The 14,057-nt window shown below is 39.0% G+C and overlaps 1 protein-coding gene across 2 annotated transcripts in view; it reads right to left on the reverse strand.

Moving 5' to 3' along the window:
* The window catches only part of LDAH (lipid droplet associated hydrolase), a 102,283-nt gene that overhangs the window by 76,009 nt on the left and 12,217 nt on the right, over positions 1-14,057 (reverse strand). For both annotated transcript variants that reach the window (XM_069850721.1, XM_069850722.1), the window contains exon 3: positions 211-345. In XM_069850721.1, coding sequence (XP_069706822.1) covers positions 211-345 — 135 coding nt within the window. The remainder of the gene's footprint in view (positions 1-210; positions 346-14,057) is intronic.

Raw genomic sequence — 14,057 nt, forward strand, 5'->3', positions numbered from 1 at the left:
AATCAGCAAACTCTCTTATTCTCTTAAGAGCTGGCAAATCTAATTTCCTTTAAGTACTCCTTTCCTCAGTAACTTCTCTTTTAATAAAACTATTTTCTGGAAATGTAACGGAGACATTTAACACATCATGCTAGTTCTAATAGGCCTAAGTTCTGCTAGTGAAATCAGGGGGGGTTCAAACATTTATATGTACACATTCCAGTACTGTACCTTCAATCATTTCCATTCCATTAGGAGGCTTACAATGTCCAGCATGGCTCACCACCCAAACGGGATACTGCTGATTTAGTCCACAATACAAAGCCTGTATAAAGGTCCTGTAATAACCTGCCAGTCCAGGGTTACCTGCCAAAAAAACAGAACATACATGGACAGTCAATATTAACCTTTCGACAGTAAGCAGTGTGATTCAAAACAAACTAAGCAGCATGATACAGCAATTTGTTAATTTATTTTCTCTAGTACACTTTCAATTTTTATTTTCCCAGTTTCAGGGGCTACGCTGTTCAACTGGTTTAATTTCCTTGATCAATAGCACCCATGAGAAGCATTTTACACAATTCCTTTGAAACAGCAGAAGCAAAAGTTGAAGCCCTACACAAGGGAAAATCTCCTTTTCCACCAGACGTCGACCAGCTTGCTTATCTATTCCACCAAGTTACAGACACGTGAAAAATGGGCAAAGAAGCTCCCATATAAAAATAAAAATATCACAAAGACCATAGCATATATCACTTGATCTAGGTGTCAGCCCTCCAAAAAACATCAGTTCTAAATTTCAAGAGAGGTATGTGGAATCCTGACAATACAAAGGTCTGTACTGAACTTAAAAAAGAGGATGAGTTAATTTTGAATTCATTGGACTAAATTATTTTTTTCTTCTTGCAACTTCATATTCTCTCATTTCTCTTCCACACTCCTTGAGAAGCATTTTTTCCTTTTCAACCTTCGTGCTTTAGAATCACAAAAGAATCTGTCCTCCCTCCATCCAGTCACCTGCTCAGAAGAGGCTGGTATCTGAACAAATCTGGCTTGAACAAACTCTGAGAGAGTTGAGCACCTTGCTCTAAACTAATTGTTTAAGAGTGACAATGCTGACAGGTACCACTGCAGAAATGGAAACTGAAATATTGTCCCTTAGTTAAAAATATATATCTGGTAGGGATTTAAGGATTTCCCAACAAAATTCTAATCTCCATTCCTCAACGTTTTCTTTCTCTCTTGGATACCAGTCATGACAGTGTCAAGGACTACAGCTGGAGAGTAAATCCATACAAAGACAAAGGAGATTTTGTTTCATGATTCCCCTAGGGTGCATAAATATTCCACATAGACATAAAAATATATAATTTCTCTCTATTTATTAATTAATTTTCTAGGGTAGTTCCACTGTTTTCTTATTAATATTTAGGTACCAGGAAAGCCCATCATCATGGTTAGGATTGCTGCCACACCTCCTTCACTCACATACTGGACAATTCTTAGTTTGGGTATTATCAACAGCAAAAGGTGATGAGAGCAGTATGGCATATAAAGGCATTCACTTCTACAGACAGAGAAATCTCAGAAGAACACAAATTTATTACTAAAAGGTTCTGAGAGTAAATAACCTTCCAAAACTGTCATTACAATTGTTTAAATTCTGGTTTAAACTTTAATCAGCCTGATTGTAGTAACAGGCTGAGTCATGCAAATACTGACACTGATGGAGAGGAAGAATCAGAGCTGTAATCAAGTTAGTGCTCACAGAAACAGTGTGTGGAGATAAAAACTAGGTTTATCCTACTTCTTCCATTTCTATAGCAGGAATTTTCATTTTGTCTTCTTTCACTTCAACCCTTTGGCTCCCCAGTAAGTTCACTGCTGTCCCAAGAAGCATTCCCTTATTCCAGGGCTTCCCAAACACAGCCTGCTCACCACAGAGCAGAGGTGCCCCAGGCACCTGAAGCTGTGGCCACCACAGGCACCTGCGTAGGAGCTGATGCCATTGCTACACGGGCAGAGTATAGAAGCCTTCCACTCCAGGTAACACACTGCACATGCTTTGTTACATTTATTAAATGTAATAAAATTCCATGTGTGACATGTAATAAGAAAACACATGCAATAAAATGCACATGTAATTTTTTACTTACATGTAAAAATTGTCTCTGATGTTTTTTTAACCTGTTAATAGGTTTACTGACATTAAACCAACATAATTTTTACTGGAGTACACGTATTTGGAAACAAAACCCAATAAACCTACAGTATCAGTCACTGCATGTTGCTAAGCATCTCTTTGTCAGCCTGACGTTAAAGAAGAAATAAATAATAAGAAACAAGTTGTTGTACGTATAAACTCCAGAACGCATGATGAAATTGATCTCAAGATCAAACTAATCTCAAGAAAAACAGTTTCAAATTCACAGAGGTCACGCTTGTACAACTGCATCACATTTTCATGCATCAAAATGACACAACTTAAGGGGCCTGGAGACAATAAAATCAAATCTAGACATGATCTGTCAAGCTCCTTAGACTGATGTTACATAGAAGAACCCTGTCTGTCAGCAAGGTTGAAAATGGAAGTAGCTGCAATCCAAAATAAAGCATGTCTTTTGTAGCCCAAATGATCACAGTGGTTTGGCACAACGCTTAGTCCAGGAATATAATGCAATTAGGTGTTTTGAGATCACGGAATCAAAATATTAATCTCACAACCAACCTTTTTTCTTTACATTTTTATCTCTTTTAATAATACAAAACAAGGAAAGGGAGAGAAATGGCAACAGCCGTCTGACTCACTTTGGTGCTCCTTCTCTTTATCAGCCTAGTGAACCTAACGTGTAAACATTCTCAGGATTCACTCATCAGCTGAAGAGCAGTAAAGTCAGAACTGCTTACTAACAGTAAGGTGTTGTATCAAATACTATACAAAGCCCAAGGCTCTAATGCTTTTTTGAGGGTAAGGGGATTTCTATCCTGTGATAAATGGGATGTCTGCTTCAGGCAGGTAAAAGAGAAGTTCCATAAATGCAAAAGAACCCCCTTTCCCCACTCTTCATAAGCTCATGATAAAAGACATCCTGAAAGGTCAGCTGATAGAACTGCTGCTGATACTTTAAAATACCTTGAGAACCACTGGCACAAATGGAAAGCACGATTAACAAAGATTTCAACGGGAAAGATTTCTATAGAGAAATGACCATGTGTAAAGCAGCTAGAAATTTATTCTTGATTGAACTTCCAGTTTCAATACAGTTATTCCATATATCCACCGAATTAAGTAAATGCAGATCGATAGTCCTGGCTCTTGAAAGCTTGCATCTACAACGCTGGAGGATGTCATTACTGGTGGATGTTTATCTCCCGGTATAGCTCAAACTTGCATCTCCACAACTTCAGACATTCTACATGCTTTTACTTCAGCTGCTATGTGTCAAAATACTTCAAGGGAAGCAAAAAAATGCTGAATAGATAAAGATTTTTTTTTTTTTAATACAGCATAATTACAGTAACAGCTGATGGAAATAACTGGGGCTTACTATGCACAGCAAACTGTGATCAACAATATTTTGAGCTCATCTACTGCAGCTGAAATACTTCAATTAAACTATTCTATTTTATAGAAAAAGAGCTGCCTGGCTCATCACAAAGGCTCCCAAGCAAGGCAGGGCTCATCTATACATTTTACGGATTTCCCAGTGCATCAAACCAAAACTGCCTATGTTCTTTCACTCAGGAACTAAGTGTCAAAACATGGAAACCATAAGTAAGTGCAATGTTAACCTCCATCACTGGAAGGTTAGTCCAGTGATTAGAATACCACATCAATCCTTGGACACCTCAGGGCACCTGACTCACGCACATATGCCAGCAGACCTCAGGCTGCAGTCATCTGAAACAAGTGGCACATCTTCAGCAGCTTCTCTCACTTGTGTTTAGCTTTCGATAGCTTTTATGTTGTTTCAGAAGTCTTTAAACAATAACTGTAAATGGTGAACGTAACAGACTCAGAAAAAACCGACAACATACTGCATATTAGCTGAATTTACAAAAGATTTCTAAGCATTTCATGGCAAGAGTACATCAAACAGACAATGTGCACAGTGAGTTAGAACATGGTGTGGCCACTTTGAAGACAGCTAGCAGTGGAGAGAGAACAATTTGCACAAACTACACATCTGCCCCAGAATATAGGCTATAAAGAATAACTTCTATCCTTATTTCACATGATTTACTATATGATGCATCATAAAGTCAAACTTGTCTTCAAATTAAATGCATAGTAATATTTGAGAATCTGCACTTCTAAAAGGAAGTTATTCAGACTCAGGAAATTTAAACTTCTATAAAGCACAATCAGTGCAATTTCATCAGCTTAATAATGAATGCAAAACAACAAACACCTAATGTTCATCTAATAAGTCACAGACAAGAGCTAACCCCCACAAGCAATGAGAGCTTTTCTGGCTTACAAACCGTCAAGCACTTTGACTTCTCTGCAGCAGAAAATATTAATGCAAAATGTGAACTTTATTTAAGACAGCACTAGCATTAGATAACCCCATGCAAAAATAATTCATAGGCTTACTGAGGAATGTACAATGTAAACCACAACAGCAAAATGTTTTGGGTTAGGACCAAGGATATACACCACAACATATAGAAAAAGCCTTCTGACTCAAAAGGAGTAGGTCAAAAATATAAATATCTTACTCAGGTGAAATTGAGACTAGAACACAATACGAAAAGAATCCTTAGCAATTATGGAAGGGATATCTAAAATGAAAAGGATTTATTTAAGTGCTATATAGTAAATGCCAAGAGCGGCAGTGAGTGAAGGAGAAGAAATTTGTGTCCAACTAAATGATCCTAAATAGCGACAAGGTTTCTTGCACCTTGTTTTGAAACAAGCTTCTGGGTTCTGTGCACAATCCTGTGAGACGTTCCTTGGTGTTTTCAGAAGTGTGACCATCTGTGGGAGCAGTAGCTGGCATTCAGCTGTGGTGCTCCATGCGCTTCGCTAGCAGTTGCCTTCTGGCTGCTCTGGGACCTCAGCAGGACCATAAAGAATAAAGACAGCTACATGAATAGAAGAAGGGAAATACACAGCCAACAGTGCATTTACAAAGAACTTTGAGGAACTGGAAAATAAGCCATCAATTACCATGACTTTAATTTTAGAAATAATCCACAGTTTCAGAATTTAGTATGTATGCATGCCGCAGTATTTACATGATAATCTCTTGTAACTAAACCAAATGCAGGCTTATTTTTAAAAACTGAGTGGTCGTAAATCAAATATGAAATCCAGGGGCGCCCAGCAGGACCACACAAAAATCATTTTTGTGGCAATGATTCTCACTGCATCTTCACAGAGCTGCCAAAGCTCCCAGCTCCAGATTGAAGAGCCTAAATGACAAGTTCCTCACTCAAGGAAATTTAATCTGCCTTTGGCATCTGACCAGCCACCATGGAAGACGATGCAACTCCCCTGTGTTAATGAATGGAAAGCAGCCCACGCAGATGTCAGGAGGATTTAAATGGAACACGTAAAAAACACAATGATGTTCTCACACTTGGGAGAAAAATGCAGAAACCGACACCGCGGCTGACGATCAGACCTTAAAAGGAAACACAGGTTCCTCTAACACACAGGGTCAAGGGATTTCAAATAAAATGTGTCAAACAATATTTGAATGTTCATAATTAAGTCACGTCAATTAAGCTTTCACCTGTCTGCGTATCTCTGGGGTTGGCGTTCTTCATCCTGTATTCTGCTTATAGTCCATATGCCAGGGGAGCAGCAATAGGCAAAGAGCAAACAAGTACACGGCCGTTATGCAGAAACACATGTGAAAACTCTGTTTGATCCTCTCTAGCTCTAGAATCACGAATTTGGCTGGAAAATACCTTAATATATTTGCTTGGTTTGTAGAAATAGGGAATCTCGTAAGGATTCAGCCAGGTGCCTGTAACACAGCTTATCAGAGAGGTTTTTAAAGAACATGTCATGTTTTTTCCATACACACACACACACACAGTTTTTAGCTTGATACAGCTATAAAACTTACACATAAGATTTTACTATACACATTCTTTATGCATATTACACACAGGAAATAAGCTTGTCTGCTGTTCTCTAACACAGCTCCACCTTTAGGACAAACGTGGGTTCATTTATCTCTAAGAAAATCCCATGTACAGCCTGATAAACCTGAATCAGCGTAGCTGCTTTTGCCAAGAGACAATCATGCCTGAAGCCTAGGAATAAAAAATTGCAGCTACGAACCCTAACAGTGCAGCACATGCCTCTGTTCTCATGTGAATGATAAGCCTCCCTCCAGGCATATCAGATACAAAGTCCAAAATCCTGATTTTGCCCACTGCAAACCTCCTGGACTTTGTGATTAAGTGATATTGCATGAGTTCTAAAGTCTACAGATGTATTTCAGTAGTTGCCTCTAATGTCTCAGTGGGCCAAGATAGGTACATAATTATAAAAAAGCCTTGCTTTTATTAATTATTTTTTAACGCACCTATAAACTAATGGTTCTTGGAAGGGAGTTAAGATTGACATATAAAACTAAAAAAGAAGAGTTTATAATGGAATAGCAAACTTTTCCACTACATTTTTTAAAGGCAGAAATTCCTAGCACTTGCAGCTAAATAATTTTTGTTCTGCTTTCTCCCCAGCAAATAAAAAATTAAAGCATCTAACTGGGTTTCTTGGTACACACCTACACATACAGAGTGCCTTAAGCATCTGGTTATACAGATGAAGAAATATTTAACTACTTCTAACATCCCAAACGTAGTTGGTCTGTCTGATCCAATCCATACTACAACCGGTGCTGGCAGAGAGGCTGCAGTGAGCTTTGAGCTGGGTTAAGAATCCCCAGTGGGAATTTTTCAGCTGGCTTCAGGGGCTGAAGCGGAATTGAAAGAGCAGGAAAATCTCCTGCAGAAAGAAAGGAGGAGAACAAAGGAGGAGTGCAGAAGAGGAACATGAGACTTGGTGTCAACTGGGTTCACAAGAAAGCCTCTGAAACATCCGAATAACAACACAGCCCTGATGCGAAAACATCAGCAGGAAAAAGACAAAGAGGAGAAGAATAAATAATTCAAACCCGAGATAACCACAAATTATTTATTTTGCACAGATAAACAGATCTGCTGATTTGATCACTTTTTAATAAGACACAAGGAAGCAAACAACACATTCAAAAGGCAACAGAAAATACATTTTCAATTCTGTATCAAGGACTTCTCTATGCTGCACCACTGGTCGAAGTTATGCAAAGAGAAGTACAGGTCTGGGGGCTTTGGCATTGTTAAGATTTTTTGTCTGTTTCTTTTTAAGGTAGTTTTTAGAATAAAATGTTTTACAACGTGGAAATAAATAGCAACAGAGAATACGAATACAGCTCATGTCAGAAAAAAGACTAAAATCTGTTTCTGCATTTTTGTGGATCAAGATTGTCATGGTAATTTAATATTTTAATAACAGTCTAAGGTGATTTGGAAATGAATTTTGCATTTGCATTCGTTATCAGTCTTCAGAAATGCAGAACAAAATGACAAAATTTTCTGCATATGAAAAACTAAGATTTATCAATCTATAACCTTAGGACAAAAACCTCTGCATTGACACCATTGCTTCTTTGATAGAGGAAAGAGACCTTGCAGCACGCATATTAGTACCAGTCCTGAGCAGATGGTCCATAAAGATTTCTTCAACCCAAACAGTTCATTCTGGCAAACACTTCCCTAATTCATAAACACAAGTCACTGTTCACAAGCACAAACATCTGGCCACTCAAGACCTGTTGAGAAGAGCTCCTGCCTCACCAGAGAAGGCTGCAGTTACAGATATAAAAGATCTAAAGGTGGAAGGTAGCACATACGTATTACTGCATAGTTATTTACTCTTATGGGAGTTTTTAAACCCATCAAGAATAACCAAGGGTTGCTTTCAAAAATGTAAATAGTCAACTGGATAATGACCAAAATCTTCCACCATGCCCATAAGAGGAAAATAAGAGCAAGAGCTATGACTTGCTGCACTTTTGGCTATACTGTTTTCCATAATCTAGACATTGAACACAATGGGTCAAATTTATTTCTAACATAGCTTCAATGACCCATAGGAGTTGCTATTGGACAGAAATATATGTTAACTAGAATCTGAAATAAGTTTTTTTAAAAATATTATTTTTTTCAGAGATAATTAGGTCAAAATATTTAATATCAAAGGAAATCCGTTGCTGCTCAGGTACTTCTAGCAGCAAGTGTTAGAAGCAAGAAGTATGTTATACACTGCTGCTGTAGCTTTAATCACCTTAATTGCATTATTTGTACACAATACACATGGAAACAGTGAATTTCCTTCATAGGAAGGTCCTTCAGTACTTATTGTCTTCTACCCTTCTGCCTCAGACCCCATGAAGAGAAACAGATTCTTTTTTAAATGGTGAAAGAAGCAAAATAACCTAGAACATGACTTTTCCATAGCTCCAGCCAACTCGAGCCTCTGCATGCTGCAGGAGAAGGATCACTGCCTCTCCCAATTACGCTGCACGCAGCCAGGCAGGAAGGATCATGCTGAAAATGATGCCTCATTACCAGGGAGAGCACACCAAGAGAAGACTGTGGATTGAGAAATTTCAGTAAGTCACTTCAGTAAGCCACATCTGCCACCCAGATTTAGTGGAAGGAAATACTGTCAAGCACAGTAGGATGTTCAACCATCCTGTCATTACTCTGCCTCCTCAAACTTAACAAGCTCAAATGTGCCAAGCCCCCATCAGAGGTACTTCTGGAGCACTGGGAAATTCAACAAAAGTGGCATATTTCAAGCCTAGATCTGACATGCAGGCTCCTCTTTGCATGAGGAAGTTTTTATTTTTTAATGAAAGATTTTTTATTTTCTTTTCTGAAGACAATAGGAGCTGGTGGGATGACCCAGTAAACAAAGCCCAACTGTCAGCGTATTTTAAAATATTACTCACAAACAAATAGTCCATAAACAGTAAAAATAATGGAGAGCAGTGTCCTAATAATTGAGTTTTCTAATATATAACGTGGGATAGAACATATTTAGACCTACCCTTCCAGGGATATTCTACCAGCTTGTATGTCTTCAAGACAAACTCTTCTGGTTTTTGGATCATTTTGAGTCCCCTCTCTCAAAAATGACTATCTCCACCATTTAACAGCACCTTATATGCATTGGCATCTAAGGAAACAGTCTGCTGAAAATAGGACTGATCTCATAATTAAGACATGAATATTCATGCTAGATATAAAGAAGTAGCTCGAGAAGTTGTAAGAAATTACTTTGGAGGTATCGGTGAGATAGAGTTGGGGTTTTTTTGTGTGCTTTTGCTCCTGTTCAACTGTAAATTTAAAAACCAGTCATGTATAATACATATCACATGCAAGCATTTGAATCAGAAGTGCTCTGCTGTGTCTATGTCTCACTGGAACAGAAAGGTGTGCTCTTACTTCCTTATCGACTGATAAACCCACCTGTCATCACAGGGAAAGGGGAAAACATTTTGCTCTGTGTAGACCCTTCTACCTGCATTGCTACACAACACATAGCTCTGCAGCGTAGTCTGTTCTCACTGACTGTTTTTGCATCACGCACACCAGTTACTGGAGAGTAAGAAAGCTCCTTTTCCACTGTCGTATTTTTTTTATTCGGGAATAAAAAAAAAAAAGAAATAATGTAAAATACAAATTCTCCATGTCAAAATCTGAGAATTCAGGGTCAAATGCAAAGAGCTGGCAGCTTCATCTGGAGCTGCAGTGTAAACAAATCCAAAAGCCACAAGGGAGAGGCATTCTCAGCAAATCACTACCACCTGGTGTGGCTGGTGGGGTACCAACTCCTTCCAGAGAGGTCTCAAGACCAAATGTGTGAACCCACATATTGATGCTGCATATTGTGGACTGACACCATAACTGAACGACAGAAAGTTCTTTCAGCTGGACTTGCTAAAGAACTCCCACCTTCTCTCCTAGCTCTCATTCTCACCCCCCTACCAAGGCTCACCAGCCCCTGAACTCCACTGGCACAACTCTGTGGGAACTGTTCCAGCTTTAAAATTTCCCCAGAAATACGTGTATGTATTTATTTAACTCACAGCATGAACTCTCAACCTATTGTTCTGGCATAACCAAGGGGTGGAGTGGCACAATGTGGTGGGAACAGGAATACCTTATGCCAGTACTGTTGACAAACAATTTGGATTGTGAAATAATGGCCTTAGGAAGTTTTCTGAGCACTAAGCACATTGCCAGTTCCTTGTAGGTCTTAATATACACTCTACGAACAGTTGCTAGCTTCTGTACTACTTTAGATGCAGCAACATCTGCTTCATTTCTTGATCCTTCTAAAAGCTACCTGAAGGAAAGTGCTCTACAAATAGCCCAGTCCTGTTCCCAACTCTCCTTACAGGCTGTCCAAATTCAAATTCAATTGCTTCAATTACTTAAGCTTCACCTGCTAATAGAGCCAGGAATGGTGGAGTCTTTCCAGGAAGTCTTTGATTACATGATTTTGGTCAAATAAGTTCGTAACAGACAGGTGGGATAGAGAGAAAGGTCTTGAAAATTTGAAGAATATCAGCTAGCTTTTCCAGAGCCAATCTGAAAAGCAGATCAGCAGGCAAGAAAGACATTCAATGTATCAGTGGTTGCTTCAAGTTCTCTGTCATAGTTGCGCAGAAAAGGCTGTGATATAAGAGAATAGTGCTCCTCCTCTCTCCTGAAAGAGATGCAGATTCACTGCCATTCTCTCCTGGATAACTCACAGTCAGGCATGATGTACTACGGTGAAGAAACTTCAGTATAAGTTTAAATTCCAAGCACTGCAAATGAACGCTGCTGCAAAGCTAATATGTAAAAAAAAAGAACTTTTCTTAAATAAATGGACTATCTGCGTACACAGAGTGAGGGAATCCTGCTCAGCTACTGGGATGTAAGCATCTACTTCAGGACAGAATTTTGGATGCGAAATTGAAGCTTTTTTGGTTCCTGCTGAACAGCCACATGTGACTTGAGTGTGGTAGATACCACCCTGAGCTGCTTAATTCTCCACATGCCTTATCAAGGGTGCCAAGACTCCAATCAAACAAGGTTCTTAAGTTGATTCTCTGGACCAAATGTGTTAAATAACACCACCTTTATCTTTGAGCACCTAAACTTCTCTGCTTCATTGCTTCAGTTGAGGATGGACCATAGCAGCACTGCTCTACCTGGAGAGGTATGGTCAAAAATAAATACAGGTAATAAACCCACACAACTTCTTGTACCTTACACTGGTAGAAATATATGAAGACAAATAAATAAAGCACAGCATTAATATGATGGAAAAATATACAGCCACACAAAAACCAGCTTTTCAGTTTCATCTCCAGGTCACCTAAACTATGTGATACAGGACTAAGCACAATAAAGCTTAAGGTAGTGTGTAAACAGGAGTCCTACATAGCCTTATTTCAACATTATAACTCTGACTCCCAACTAAAAATTCTCAATGCATCTAAAAGGATTACTTAATTCAAACCACCAAAATTCAAAGGTAAATGAACGATTCCTTTACTAAAGGACCAAAGCACTTAAATGTGATCAGTTATTTTTCTTGATGCCCTTTGGGTATTTACTGCTGTACAATCAGAAGATGATATATGTCCTGGTGCACAAATTTCACACAATCAGCATGAGTGGAGCTGCCCATGGAGCTGGTCGATGATTTTAGCATTCCAGGATTGGAAGTACTTGTTGTCTCACTTAGGCAGCTGTGCTTTTTTTGTTAATTTATTTCCTCAGTGTTAGCTGACTGTAACTGAACACTTGCTTAAAGACTGGGTGACAGATTACATAAATTTTGCAAACGTGAATGAAGATGGTTTGTTTGATACACAACTTGCGAGGTTGACTGAGCATCTACTGAAGAACAACCCAGTGGAAAAGCTGGGATTGTAAGTCCAAGCACTCCAATCCTATATTCTCTACACGCTTTAAACGGAGTTCCTTTATTGCCCTCCTCCTGGCGCAACTACAAGGCATTTTTATGAACCTCAACAATCAACATAACCAGTTCATCACTGTAAAATAGCCTTATAAAAACTACTAAATTTTTGCGATACATGTACTGTAGAGAAACAGTCAGTGCTTACCTACGCATTCAGATGATAGCCTGAAGCCTGCTAGTACCTGGTAGATCTGGCTATTACAGTAATAAGCTTTCCAAAAAAAGATTACACTTTTTTTCCAATCTTTAAAACATCTCCCTCTTCTGGCACACTCTTTCCATACTATGTTTAAGTATCATACTTCATGCCTCATCAGTTTTTAATTCTATTTGGTTCCTAACACTCAACAGACCCAATTTCAATGTTAAGGTACTTGCTGTGCAGTATGGCTGTGAAGGCAAGGAGAGGGTACCTTAAATTACAGATCTTAGAGGAGTGCCTAATTCTAATCAAGTATTTATCTAAGACTATCCATATACTTAGCACTACTACCTTTTGAGGGTAACCCAAAATCAATCCAAATTAAAACCTACACCTGGACACGGAGCCTGGATGGCCAGTCCCTAGGTCACATCAGCAGGATCGCTGAAGCCCAAAGGGATCATCTGAGATCTCCCAGCCCACTCCCTGCTCATGCAGGTTCAGCTGCAGTATGTTGCTGACGTCTGCACCCAGTCAGGTTTTGATTATCTCCACATCTGGAGGCTTCACAACATCTAGGAGCAACCTAATCTCTCAGCAAACAGAAATGCTCATGACCATGCCCATCCCTAGCTAATGATTACATAAAGCACCTAGGAATTTCAGCTCCTTACTTCAGCACCTTAATTAGGTGTTTTATTATTAGGCTAGATGAAATTGGCCCTTAGAGTCTCTTTCTAAACTAGGTGACATGGAACTAGTCTGACCTTTCAGAAAAAAACCACAACCCACAGGACAGCTCTCAACCAGGCTGACAGTGACAAAACCACGGAGGTAAAAGTTAAGGTGAAGCTGAACAGACATTTTTTCCTACTGCTGATGCTCTTACACTACTCAGTATACTAAAAAATCCATACAACCAAACAAAAAAAGCCATCCTAAAAACCCCAACCCCCCAAAAACTGAACAAAACCCATGAAAACAAAACACAAAAAAACCAGCCACAAAAGCAGAAAAGAGGAAAAAAAGCGGCTTTTACTGACTAATGCATTCAGATTGAATAGGTTCTCGACTTTGTTCACAGAATTGCTGCTGGAGCTCATTCAGTGACTGAGCACAAAGGACACAGAACCCAGAAATCCCCTTGCCCAGAAGGTAAAATGTCATCTTTCCTCTTTACCTGGCTGTCCATCGCCCTTTTCCTCTAGTTGTATTTCACAGGCAAACGGTGAACACTACTGTGCCCTGGCAGAGGATACACTGGTTGCTGACTTAAAAAGAAGTGTTTGAGATGATGGAAGGACTTTCCTCGACTCAACTTCGGTCTCTACTTCAAAATCAGGGTTTGCTTCACACCAACAGTTCTGATCTATCTTGTTTTTATTGCTTTAATCATACATTAAGGATGAAGATTCACATACAGGATTTTGGATTACATACTTGCCAAGGTTGCCAGAAGCAGCAAACTGCAATCTAACCTGCCCACAGTACGAGTCTTGACTATATCCAATGCAGTTCTTGCAGACAAATCATTATAACACACAGATTATGTACCAACAAGCACATTTAATCACACATATTCTGTATCAATCAAAGCACATTCAAAAACCAAACTGAGGAGAATTGGAGTGAACATGCTTTTACACAGTTTGTAGAATGAGGAAATAAATTCTTTTATTATTAAGCAAACCCCTCAGTCTTGGTGGTGACAGAAGACCTCTGAAGAACTATTCATTCCAGTGACTGCTGAGCAGAGCGAATGATTAACAACTTAAAAAAAGCTGTTTTAGCAGAGCCAAAAAACCAGAATACAAAGGAACGAGGCTTCAGGGTTACACAATTAGTTTCAGTGCAAAGTATTATTATATAGTTATGCTCAATAGATCT

The sequence above is a fragment of the Phaenicophaeus curvirostris genome, chromosome 2, assembly GCF_032191515.1.
Source record: "Phaenicophaeus curvirostris isolate KB17595 chromosome 2, BPBGC_Pcur_1.0, whole genome shotgun sequence".
Taxonomy (NCBI): Eukaryota; Metazoa; Chordata; class Aves; order Cuculiformes; family Cuculidae; genus Phaenicophaeus; species Phaenicophaeus curvirostris.